This window comes from Musa acuminata, chromosome BXJ3-3 (genome assembly GCF_036884655.1).
Source record: "Musa acuminata AAA Group cultivar baxijiao chromosome BXJ3-3, Cavendish_Baxijiao_AAA, whole genome shotgun sequence".
Lineage (NCBI taxonomy): Eukaryota > Viridiplantae > Streptophyta > Magnoliopsida > Zingiberales > Musaceae > Musa > Musa acuminata.
The window spans coordinates 38,409,015-38,421,294 of record NC_088351.1 but is presented as its reverse complement, the minus strand read 5'-3'; the positions used below and the strand labels follow the sequence as shown (position 1 = coordinate 38,421,294).

Sequence of the window (12,280 nt, the reverse complement as noted above, 5' to 3'; positions counted from 1 at the left end):
CTCTTCTGCAGAATGAGGGCCCTTTGGCCAACTTTAGAGATAGGTGGAGAATCCTCTCATCTCCCCCACAATGGTTGGACCTGTCTTCCGTCCCCAGCAGTGGTTTCAGAACAGTGGAGTCCATTCCGAACGACAGCCTCATATTATTCGATGCATCCCCCCCGGCTTCACCCTGCAACTTGGCACCAGAAAATTGATGGATTACCTCCACCAGCCAGCAAAACAGGGGACCGATACAGTGAGCACGCAAGACATGGGAGGTTTGGTTTCAGAGAACTCCAGCTGCGACGCCTGTCCCTTGTCCTTGCCTTCTTCTCATCACCGCATCTTTATCCCCTCCCTGCTGCATGCTGAATGCTTTAGGAAGCTGTATGGGGGATGGAATTTGGCGAGGTTCGTTTGCTTTTTTCTTGGCCTGTGTGCAGAACCTATGTCCCACACGTACATTGGCGTGCCCACCTTCTTCTCTCTCTTCGTCAGCTCCATGTATGCTGCAGGTGGCTTTCGGCAAAGCCATAACTGGGAAGTACCAATCCCCAGAATCCAGCTGTTTTGGACTTTCCATCCATTTACCCCTTCCTTCTCTCCTCCCCCCCCCCCCCCACCCCCCATTTGTTTGCCACCTAAAAACAGATGCATGCAGAGCTTCAAGTTTCTTCTTCTGAGCAATCAAAGTATGATCTGTTTCATGACTCTTTGTCGCTCGTCCAAGTTTCATTAGTTCATGAAACTTGTTTGTTCCTCGTCCAATTAGCTCATGAAACTTGCGAGGGACAAAGAGTCATGAAACAGATCATACTTTGATTGCTCAGAAGAAGGAACTTTGATTTCATCTTCCTTCATAATGATACATGCTAATATATGGGAATGGCTGCGAACATATACCTCATAGTCTCTGTACACACACACACTAAACCACTCTAATCTAACACCTAATACTACCCAAAAGAGGCGAGAGAGAGAGAGAGATGATTGCGATACAAATTCCTCAAAACATGCTAAAAACACTCTCCTTGGTTGCGTTTATGATGTCGCGGGCAGTGCCAGGCCGAGATCGGCCGTGCACGCGTCCGCATCCCAGCAGCTGAGGTGGCGTCGCGCCTCCGGAGCGGGCCGAGGAGCCGGCTCGGAGGAGACCGGTTCGAAGCCGAGGGTGAGTTCGAGGCCGACCTCGTCCTCCTCGGGCTGCTCCGGCTCGCCCTGGCTCACGTGCGACGCCTCCTCCGCGGTGTCCGCGGAGGACATGCACTCGTTCTCCCGGCACTCCCCGTCTTCTCCCCCGGCAGCGGCCGACGGCGTGACGGGCACGGTGGCGTCGCTGGCAACCGACTCGTGGCTCCGGGCGCGCTGGAACTCGGGCGGGGGGGGCGCCGCCCGGGCGGGCTTGGACCCGGAGCGCTTGAACCGGGAGCGGGGCTTGTTGACCTTGTGCAGCTCCGCAGCGGCCTTGGAGGCGGCGGCGGCACCGGGGCCCTTGAAGACGTGGCGGATGTCGTAGGCCTTGAGCGGCGGGGCGGGGATGGAGGCCACCGTCTCGGAGGGGATCTGGACGATGGGGGATCCCTTGAGCACGGCCTCCACCGCAGCCTGGCAGAGCTGCCAACTGCCGGACCACAGCAGCCCGACGGAGCCGTAGATAGGGTTGACGATCCGCCCACAAGCCTCGTACAGCAGAGATCGAAATATAGCTGCGAGAACCAACCCAACAACCCATCAACAACACAAGCAACAGAGGTGGAACGAGTCACGGTCGGGCAAGAGAGATACAGACCAGGGCGAAGGTGGTCAGGGCCGGCGTTGATGAGGTTCATGAGGCCAGCGCGGCCGTAGAACTTGGCGAGGAAGACGGTGGCATTGGCCTGGGACTCGGGGTTCTTGATCCACTGCAAGCAGGGGCGGATGCTGCAGTTCTCGCTGCACCCTTTCCGCAGCACTCGGCATCCGTTACAGCTCATCCTCATGGTCGAAATCCTACTCCTACCTCAGCTAAAGACGATGGTGATGTGCGAGGAGGAGGAGGCGGAGAGAAGGGGGTATATAACTGGTGGGGTGGGAGCACGGCCGTGGGTTTCCCAGGTTTGGCCTCTGGTTTCCATGGAATGGGAAGGCCGGTTTGCAACATTTCTCATAATAATAATAATAATAATAATTAAGAAACTCCGTTTCATTCCACCCTCCGCGTCCATTGGAAGCGGGCCCCATCTCACCCTCCTCTCTTGCCAGCCTCTCGGTAGATACAGATCACCGGAATCTTTCAGAGCGAGGCACGGGAGCTCGTGGGGTCCACGTATGGCCCACAGAGGATTGCGGCGGCGTCGCCCCATGTTCTTGGCTAACGAGAGGAAGACGACGGAGCGCTACCTTTCCGCGTCGAAGCGGTAGGAAGAAGATGATTCGTATTATGAGGACGAGGCGGGGAAGGGGGGAGGAAGAAGACGGAGCTCGTACGTGTAGCCGGTTTTGTGTGGAACTCGTACGAGGAGGGGGCGGCGACGCGGTGGAGGTTGTCGCGGTTTTCCCGCTTTGGAGTCGTCATCTGTGGGCGCCGGCACGATGGTTTTCCGCCTCGCCCACCGCCCCCACATGCCATGGTTTCCCAGTCCTAATCCAACCTCAATGCCACACGCTCTCTCTCTCTCTCTCTCTCTCTCTCTAGAATTTTTCGGTAGACAGTGACTTATATCGTGTCGAAGCATAACACAATCTACATATGAATTCGAGTCTCACAATCTCAAGGTAAGTAAGAAAAATCATAACGTGTCAGCATTAAAGAGAAGAAGAAACGCATTAATACACGATTGACGCAGCGAGTCAAACATTTCGTGAACATCAAGGCATCGCGTGTTAGATTCTTCCCATCCGGAGCTTTGACGCACCAAAAGTCCACTCACCCACCTCGTTGATTCTTTCCATCCGAAGCTTTGACGCACCAAAAGATTCGTGTACATGGTTATACGCATCGAACTATTGGAATGTACGCAGCTCGATCCAAGCTTAGTCTCCCACAGGGAAGGTCAAGTCAAGATTCCATCCCGATGAATCCTTCTACTATGGATAGAGAACATTATTTTTATTACTAAAAATAAAAAATCTAAAAAAGAATTGTAATTGAATCGTTAACTTCGATTCCGATTATGATCTAATTTAATTCTGATTTAAAATCCGAGTTAATACATGTTCTATCATATTAATGTTTCGGCTATCTTCCAAGTGTCAATCAATCATATAGTATTCGCATTATTGATTTCAGTAGCGGTTCTTCCGCTTTCGGAAACGGAAACATTCCCGCTGTTTTGGGGCACTTCCCTGTGTCTGACGTCACGCACTGCCCCTTCAACCTTGGCCCATGGTTTTTTTTGGGCGGGGTGGCACGTCACGTCCTCTCGCCGGAATATGACGTCATCGTGCGTCGTAAATGATTGGCCGCTGCTTTCCCTTCCCCAACTCCGTGCCACGGTGTTGGAGTTCGATCGAGCGGCTGGGGATGCACCCTCAATCATTTTGGTTTGCCTTTATGATTCGTGTCAGCAGTTCTCTCGGGACAGAGTCCCTCGTTAACCATTCCCACAACTATGCGATCAATTCCTCTCATTCGCGATGGCACCGAATCACGAGGACGAACGGACGGACCCGATGCAATCTCGTCAGCAAATTACACGTCCGTGAACGTCTAATCTGTCCAAAATGGCAAATATCTGCTCCCCGATTCATTCCCCCTCCCCACAAGATTTCCCCACTGCTTCATCATCATCACCCACCTAATTGATTCCATACAACTTGGAGAAACAAAAAGGAGTACTCACCGACGACTTCATCTCCCCTGCTCTGCCCTGTCATTTGTCTGTTCCCTACAAGTCTTATCCTCCAATCCAATGGGCCATGGAAGAAGCACGAGGAACCAGCATCCGCTGGAAACAGAGGGCTGGCAAATTATGGTACCGTGGGCGGCTGCCATGGTAATACAAAAACAGGGTAGTCCGTGCTGCCGACTCGCCATGGATGGATTCGAGAGAAGGATGGTCGGAGTAGACCTCCTCCAGAATCTGTGGGCATCGTTTACCCCACCACCCCAGCAAACTTGGGTGGACGAAGGGGCCGGAGCTGCTCCAGGTTGGCGATGAACGGTGTACGCTACATGGATTTTGCCCTGTAGATTCAATTTGGTACATGGGACGCGGCGAACTCGTCAATTTGACCACCCGTCCGCGTACTCGGCTTCCCGATTGGAGAACAAGATGGGCCAGCAGGTTGTTCCCGCATGGGCCCGGCGGATTCCTACGATCACAATACGGCGAGTTGAGAATGGGTACGTCAACTTATTTTACTTCGTAATCCTAAAACGACCGCAGAAGTAAATGGCAATTGGATTTGTCAACGATTTCAGTCAACATGGAAATTGGTTCCACGGCATTGCACGTGCCAAGATCCAAATCACGAGAGTAGTCACGTCCAATTCAACTTGCACGAACAAAGATGGCTGTTTAGTGCGTGTGCATTCGCACGATGCCTTCATTTAATGGATGGACACTGTGGGCTTCCTTTTCAACCTTTGCTCTTCGTGGACCGGCCCATGTCGTATGCGTCGTAATCAAAAAGACCCAACCCGACCCATCAATTCGTGTTCGGCTCACTCGGAACATAAAGAGACCAAAATTTAACCGTTCATGAGTCTCAGCACGCATCTCAAAGACATCAATCGATTGGTGACCGTCTCTAATTAGAAATGGATTTTCTATTTTCTATTTCTTTTTTTAATTTAATTGGAAATTATTTGTTTACGCGGACACAAACCGGTATTAATTGGATCGACGACGCCTGAAAACCCTTCTGCGCGCTGTGTTTCTGATCTGGTCGATTTCTAGGGTTTGCGGATTCAGATTCGCGAGTCTCGTGGAAGCGGAGATGTCCGCCTTGAATTCCCTCTTCAATCGAGCCCCCTTCGGGACGAGATGGTTTGCTTCTCTAAATTCGTCGCCCTTTATTTTCTTCTTGAATACTTCTTTTCTTTCTTGATCTTCTTTGATCAAAGATCTTGAATCTTTCTTGGTATGCCCTCTTGTCGAGGAATTCATGGTCGTTCTAGATCTGGTTGGATCATCGTCGTAGACAGTTGAATTAGACTTTCTGTTCGTACCAACTGCGAGTCAAGGACGGCTCACTCTCTTCTAGTTCCTAAGATTGATCTAGAGCTTGAAACGTTTGCAATTCGTGCTAATAGCTTTGAAACCAATGGTTTTCATCTAATTGGATATCCGCTTAAGTCGTAGGGTTGATCTGCTTGGAATTTCCAATGTTGATATTGAACTAAGATTACATAAATCTTGCATTTGTCCTGATTTGGGAGGATATGGCTAAAGTCTTCATTCATTGCCTTAATGTGATTGGAATTAGAAGATACGGCTAGTGTCTTGTTGCTAAAAGGAATAAACCATCCAGCTCAACACAAAATGTCTGAGTTTCTTGTTCAAGCATGCTATTATATTGTACGTTTACCATGCATGACCTTACGGTTCTGTTTTTGCTTGTGGTAATGGTAAGTCTAAAGCTTAGTGAAAATGGTTGACATAAATGATTAGTGTCTTTACTGTTACTCTCCTACGTGATAATCTAGTTCAGTATTTGGATGATACAGGTTAGGAGTCTATAGAAGCTCATCATTAATTCGTATTCAGGTGTCATTATATTTTTATGAGTGTCTCTTGATCACATTTATTAATCTTGACACTTTCTTGACCATGATACTGCCATCTCTTTATTTGGAAAGTGCGCTCTACTTTTGTAATTAATACCCAAAAAATTCCATCAAATCAGGCAGGCATGAATTCATTTATTTAAATTTATGCTTTCATATTCTTTTACTTTCTCCACCTTTTCTTATATTAGAACTTTTCTTTTAATTATGATTATTACATTCTTTATACAAAGACAAAATCAGCCCCAAAGTCCCTAGAAATGCAGAAAAAACCATGAACCTATTGACTTGGACTAGAACTAGGCCTAAACTAGACCTTACTAGATTGATCCAAATCATGTCAAAGTTCAATAATTCAAGGGCTTGATTCTGTTAGAAAAATAGAAGCTCTGTTAGTCATTATTTTCTGATTAGTTAAAAGATAAAGAGGTCAATCTAATGATGTTGGAGAGAATTTTCACAACTTCTAAAAATTTGCTGTATGGTTTTTTTCCAACTGAGCATTTGAGCATATTGAATATTGAAGGAAAGCCTCACTGGTGGTGTTGAGAATCTCTTATTGGCTAGTCACCCTAACGAAAGACAGTGGAACTTATGGAATTAAGTTAATTTTGAACACCATAAGGTGAAGATTCTAAGTCATATAATAACTATTATAAACTTCTTTCATTCTGCATACTCACATTAACCCACCATAGAGTCAAGTGAATCTTGATGAATCTTCCCTTAACTGTTTTCTGACTAATAAATCCGTCCCAATCTGGAAATTTGATCTGACCATCAGTTTTTGGGATTGGTCAACATGCCAACCTTAGTCATTCATATCCTAGCTCTATAGGTTTGATGTGTGGCAATATTTAGATTCACATGTAACTTACTCTGGCCTCATCTTAGTCTGTGATTATTGTGGGTTGTGTTTTTTCAAATAAATTTGATACTATTTGCTATGGAGGGACATTACTGAACATGCCTCTTTGCTATGGGTATATCTGATTTGTGTGCAGCAAGACGTGCTTGAATCTGGCTATATCACGGATCAAATTGCTCCGCAATAAGAGAGAATTGCAGCTTAAACAAATGCGCAAGGAGATCTCTCAATATATTCAGACAGGCCAGGAAGCTATTGCTCGAATCAGAGTAAGTGCATACACATAAACCGAACTACTCTTTTGACTCTCTATATAAAATTACTGTTGCATCTTCTGTTGGTCATTAACTTAGGTGGAGTATATCATCCGTGAACAAAATATTCTGGCTGCCTATGAGATCATAGAGTTATTCTGTGAATTTGTTCTTGCACGTGTCCCGGTCCTCGAAAGCCAGAGGTTTGTTATTTTATTGCATTTCACATTTCGTTTATGTCCTATTAACATGTTTTCACTTTATTGGATGCACTATTGCGGTAACCTTGTTCTATTTGATGGCTTTAAGATAGTTTATTTCAGTAGGGATATGAAGAGAAGAAGAAAGAGGGCTTACTGGCATGATCTTTCTTCTTCTCTCAGCAGAATGTTCACTTATCACAGTTGCTGAATGTCCCAGTTTTGGTTAAAATGGTATGCTTCGCCCTTGAGTAGGATATACCAATAAAGAAGGGAAAGAGCAGAAACTTAACAGATACCTACGTCATTACGAATCAGTAATTCTGTATATATACTTCTCAGATTGATTGATTTTTGTTCATAGGACTCTACTGTGCAATATAACACTGGTGAATTTGAATCTCAAGATACTATTTAGTATTTACATTTGTTGGTGAATTTACCTTATTTCATATGGTGGAGCGACACCAAATATAACCTTTCGTATGTATGGGATTCCTCTTCTGCTTTCAACAAATATAGGAGGTTTCCAAACCCTCGAAGTACCAAAATAGGCTATTTCAATCAAGGTTTGTCGTACCATAGCATACCGCTCGATATGGGCAATATGTACCGGTCCGATAAAGGGCTACCACAGGCAGTACATATTGGTATGTCGGTATCCCTATCGTACCATGTGTTGGTACATTGGTACGACTTGGTACGTACTGTACCAAAAGCTGGTCGATACACTAATATGGACCGTAAGGTAAATTAAGAACAGCTTACAGTTCTTCTTTAATAAGAATTCTGAAATGCAACAATATATCTCTGAAAGCAGCATCTGCTAATAAATTTTGAAGTGAAATTGTAAATAATGTACAAATATTTGGTTAACCAGCAAATTAGGAAAGGATTGTTCTCAAATTTTAATTCTAATAGTATGCTACAATGTGCAATCCATGCTATCATGGAACGCCAGAAAAATGGGCTGTTTCTTTACCAAGAAAAGCCTTTTCACAATTTGTATGTGTAAGTGGATGGTACAGTAGGGTGCCATCAACAAGGCACTAAAAATGCAAGCAACTCACAAACTAATCTGACTGATGACAATGAAATTGGTGTATATATGACTGGACCTCCTCTCTTTACTGCAAATCATAGCTGCTTGGTGAAACTATAGATGCTTATGAAGAGAAATAAAATTGTAAAAATTGAGAAATCCGAATCGCATATGAACTTATGAAGTATTGAAGCAAGAGTAGTTGTTTGATATTTTTATTTGTCACAGTAAATTCATGTGTGTTTTCAATTACAGCAGCTAAATTCACCCTCTCAGCCCAATTAATAGTGACTAAACCAAAATTTGGCCTACGTAGGACTTTAGAGGAAAAGGAGAGAAACCAAAAATTTTGGCTTCTTTGTCGTTTATTATTATTATTATTTAAAAAATCTTGTACCAGCCTAAAACTGTTTCAGTTGTTGAGTTCAAGATTAGTAATTTAAATGACCTATTTAATGTCAGGTGCCTAATACTGCTAATTGTGAGCTGCCAGTATAAGCTTGTATATAAAACTTAAAGAATTGAAGAATAATTCTATTCGCTACAGTATGTACTCATTGAATCTTCTAACTTTGAGATCAGGTAACCAACATACGGCTTAATTTAGTCTTTTTTACACATCCAGTCAAATATTAAACTTGTTGGCCATTTAGTAGTAAATTGGGCCTTAAGTTGCATAGAGTTGGATAAAGAAAACAGCTGTTTAGAAAAAAAAAAAATAGAAGCACATAGGCTTGGATGGTAATTTAGCAACAGGTTACAAAAGCAGTCTATGCTTTATTACTTGACTAAATGCTTTATTACGAAATCATTATTGTTGTTGCCATTCTTTAGTTGCAAAAATTCATCGTGACCTATCATGCTCTTATCATCCGTTCATTCAATTGCATAAAAAGTTCTTTAAGTTATAAACATTGATAGAAGCAGAGTTGAACAAGGTAATCCAAGCTGATGAGAAATAGAATGGTTTACTTTGAGGATGGCTTCTTAAGGAAGAGCAGCAATAAAATATGCCTATAATTTAAATCTATATGCAATTAAACTCCATTATTAAGTTTGGGTTACTTTGCTTAATATTAGTGCTCTTCTTGTACCACAAGGGTCACCATTTTTTGCCATTTAATTTATAGTTGTTTTATCATTGTGACAGGGATTGCCCATTAGAATTGCAGGAGGCCATTTCCAGTATCATCTTTGCTTCTCCAAGGTGTTCTGATTTACCAGAGTTACTCCATATTAGAAACTTATTTTCAACAAAATATGGTAAGGAGTTTGTTGCAGCAGCATCTGAGTTGCGGCCAGAGAGCAATGTCAATCGCATGGTAAGGAACATTTTATCCGGTGCTGCTGTGGAATCTCAAGTGGTTGACTTTCTGCAGTAAATTCCACAGATTATCGAGAAACTTACAGCGAGAGCTCCACCGGCAGAGTTAAAGATTAAGGTTTTAAAAGCAATTGCCCAAGAGTACAATCTGGTGTGGGATTCATCAAGCACTGAAGCAGAACTCAGTAAAAACCATGAGGACTTGCTGGTAAAGTCTTTGTACTAGTTGCTTTTGCTATTGTCTTTATTATTTGCATCATCTACCTGGATCAAGTTGCTCTCGAAGTTGCTACTGCTGGTAAGACACGTACTTTTCAACCCTGACTAAGCTTTCAAACTACTTTGATCTTTGGCAATTATCATATCCTGGTTCACATCAGCACTTTTATTGGTTTGTTGAGTGCCAAATTGTTTAAGAACAACTTATTGGAAAAAGTTGCCTGAGAAGACAGAAAACTAAACCTTTACATCAACAAAACAATCTGTTGGTGATTGGTAATTTTTTACAATTCTGATCTTAGTCGGACTACTGATTTTGCCATAAACAGAACTCTGGTGGGAATAGATTCATATTGCTACTTGCTACCCAGATAGTCAGAACATTATAAGTGGTGGTTGCTAGTGGTGATTTTTTCTCATTAGTCCCTTAATTTTTCTAACAATGAAAGTTGATTTGTCATCATGTTTATTTCACAATTCTCAAGTTGGCTTTACATGTTTTGGAGAATATGATTGAATTGTTTGTGCTCTCAAATTTTTTTGCATGTTAATCGCTAGTATCATCCAGTAATTCCTCGGGTCTTCTCTCCCCTTGCTGATCCATACAACATCATTCAGTAATGCTCAATTTTGTTCCATTTCATGATCCACTGACTCGATGCCCCTTTGAATGGCATTCATATGACTGCATAAGTAATAATTAATGTGTCGTATGTAGGCATGTCACAGTCAAGGTTTCTTACCTTCCAGAAAACAATGTCAGTTTTTATCTTCATTTGTCATTTCCTTTCTTTATATGTGGACATGTTTGCTTACTGAAGGTGAAGCCAGTTGCCATCTTTTCTCTTAATCAAAGGCAATAACAGTGGCAGCTAAAGTTTTATCAGTAGGAGGTAGCTTTGCCACCATGACAGAGGTAGTGATGGCAATGACAATAGTGATGATGGTGGCCACCACTATAATTGTCTCGACAGTGGCAGTAGCAACAATGGTGGTGGTCGTTTAGAAGTAGACTGCCAAATTAGTGTGATAATGACAGTGTAGCAGTGGTGTCAATGAATAAGATGATGATGATGGTGGTTCATGGTGGTCATAGTAGCTGACATTTTAGTGGTAGTAGTAGTGATAATGGTGACCATGGCTGCAGTGGCAACATGAAGGCTTGAATCCAAGCTCTTACGAGCTTTGGCTGAGAGTGGCGGAGGACATAGGATCAAAAAGGTTAGGGAAAACCTATTGAATAACTTGCGAAACCAGTAAAAGTTTTCTAAGATTAGTGTTTTACTTTATTACTTGTAAAGATGTACTTCATTGTTTTTAATTATCTTGCAAATCATTTAGCTGGCCAGAAAATTTTCTATAATTATACACACCTTTAGTAATTCTTATTTCTGCTGTTATTTTAATTCTTTGATGCCTTATTTTTGATGCAACATCCCACTTACCTAGCGATGCTTGCTCTCCTACTGAACTAGGTCTCTCTTCAAGTACAGAGATTATTGTGCCAATTGCAAATGTCAAAAACACATGTTACTTGTTTCATCATTTCTTTATGGAACAACACATAACAAAGGTGAAGTAATTTAGTTAATCAAACTATGCAGTAAGATCAAATTGATTATTGTTTGTCCATGAGAACCTCATTTAAAACTTTTATGCTGTAAACTCAGTCCTTGTTCTTTTGCTCCTTCCAAATTACTTTCTTGATGTTATTACAGCATTTAATTTCATTGTGTGTGGCGCAATACACTTAAATTTCATTAACGTGGTTGACAAGATGCTTGAATCTGTAATACAGAAACACACAATATACTGCAATAACTCTGCATATGGTTTTCCAACTTAGTTTTATGTTTTTATCCTATATTACTTTCTGTATATTTTTTAGGAATACAATTCTCATCTCTTCATAATTTGGTTATCGTAAAATGCAGGATGGTTTAAATCCTACAAATTCACAGGCAACTGTAATTGCAAGCTCCACTGGTACTTCACAAAAGGATGGACTACCTGTATCGCCTGTTAGAGAGAATCGAACGGAACAATTGCCTCAGACTTCTATCCCTTCAGTTAATAACCTTTCCTCCCTTGCAAGCAAAATCTCTGTATCGGATGATGGCAAAGCAGATGCAGTAAGAAGTGAAACTGAAGTACTGTCAATTGACAAGACATCATGTTCAAGTCAAAGTTCGTCAGACGTCTTGGAGAAAGCCCGAGCTGCCATCGCGTCTGCCGAGCGCGCATCTGCTGCTGCGCGCGCTGCAGCTGAGCTTGTAAAGGTCAAATTGCCTCGCCAATCGAATAATTATAGCTAACGAAGTAAACTAACCGACAGAAGTTTATGTTGTCTATTTACGATTTCTTTGTCTGTGTGTAGATACGAGTGTGGATCTCTAGATAAGATCCTGTTAAGATTGGGAGGTAATGTTGTTATCGAGAGCTTTCCTAACAATTATGCACATGCTTTGATCGTCAATGTGTAACAAATCAGAGAATACACTGTCAACTAATTTATCATTCGATATATAATCATCATGTAGTAGACGAGTCTACGACACACCTTTCATTTGTCTACTTGCGTGGACAAGAGGCCAAAGAATATTTTACGAAATATTCATTCTCTTTTCCGCGAAATATTTCATTAAATATTCTGTTCCCTATGATTAGGCATAATGTTCATG

The 12,280-nt window shown here is 42.6% G+C and overlaps 2 protein-coding genes across 2 annotated transcripts; one reads left to right on the top strand and one right to left on the bottom strand.

Annotated features, from left to right (window-relative positions):
• Positions 1 to 784: 784 nt before the first annotated feature.
• On the bottom strand, positions 785 to 2,093 carry LOC135633019 (LOB domain-containing protein 40-like). The gene is made up of 2 exons (XM_065142028.1): positions 1,772 to 2,093; positions 785 to 1,688 (listed from the first exon to the last, which is right to left on the bottom strand). Exons 1-2 carry the CDS (start codon positions 1,959 to 1,961, stop codon positions 1,024 to 1,026), a joined length of 855 nt encoding a protein of 284 aa, XP_064998100.1. The 5' UTR covers positions 1,962 to 2,093; the 3' UTR covers positions 785 to 1,023.
• A 2,672-nt stretch (positions 2,094 to 4,765) lies between these two features.
• LOC103979904 (uncharacterized) lies at positions 4,766 to 12,156 on the top strand. The gene is made up of 6 exons (XM_009396159.2): positions 4,766 to 4,952; positions 6,697 to 6,829; positions 6,914 to 7,017; positions 9,207 to 9,378; positions 9,448 to 9,588; positions 11,534 to 12,156. The coding sequence occupies exons 1-6, from the start codon at positions 4,903 to 4,905 to the stop codon at positions 11,912 to 11,914; spliced, it is 981 nt and encodes a 326-aa protein (XP_009394434.2). The 5' UTR covers positions 4,766 to 4,902; the 3' UTR covers positions 11,915 to 12,156.
• The last annotated feature ends 124 nt before the right edge of the window (positions 12,157 to 12,280 follow it).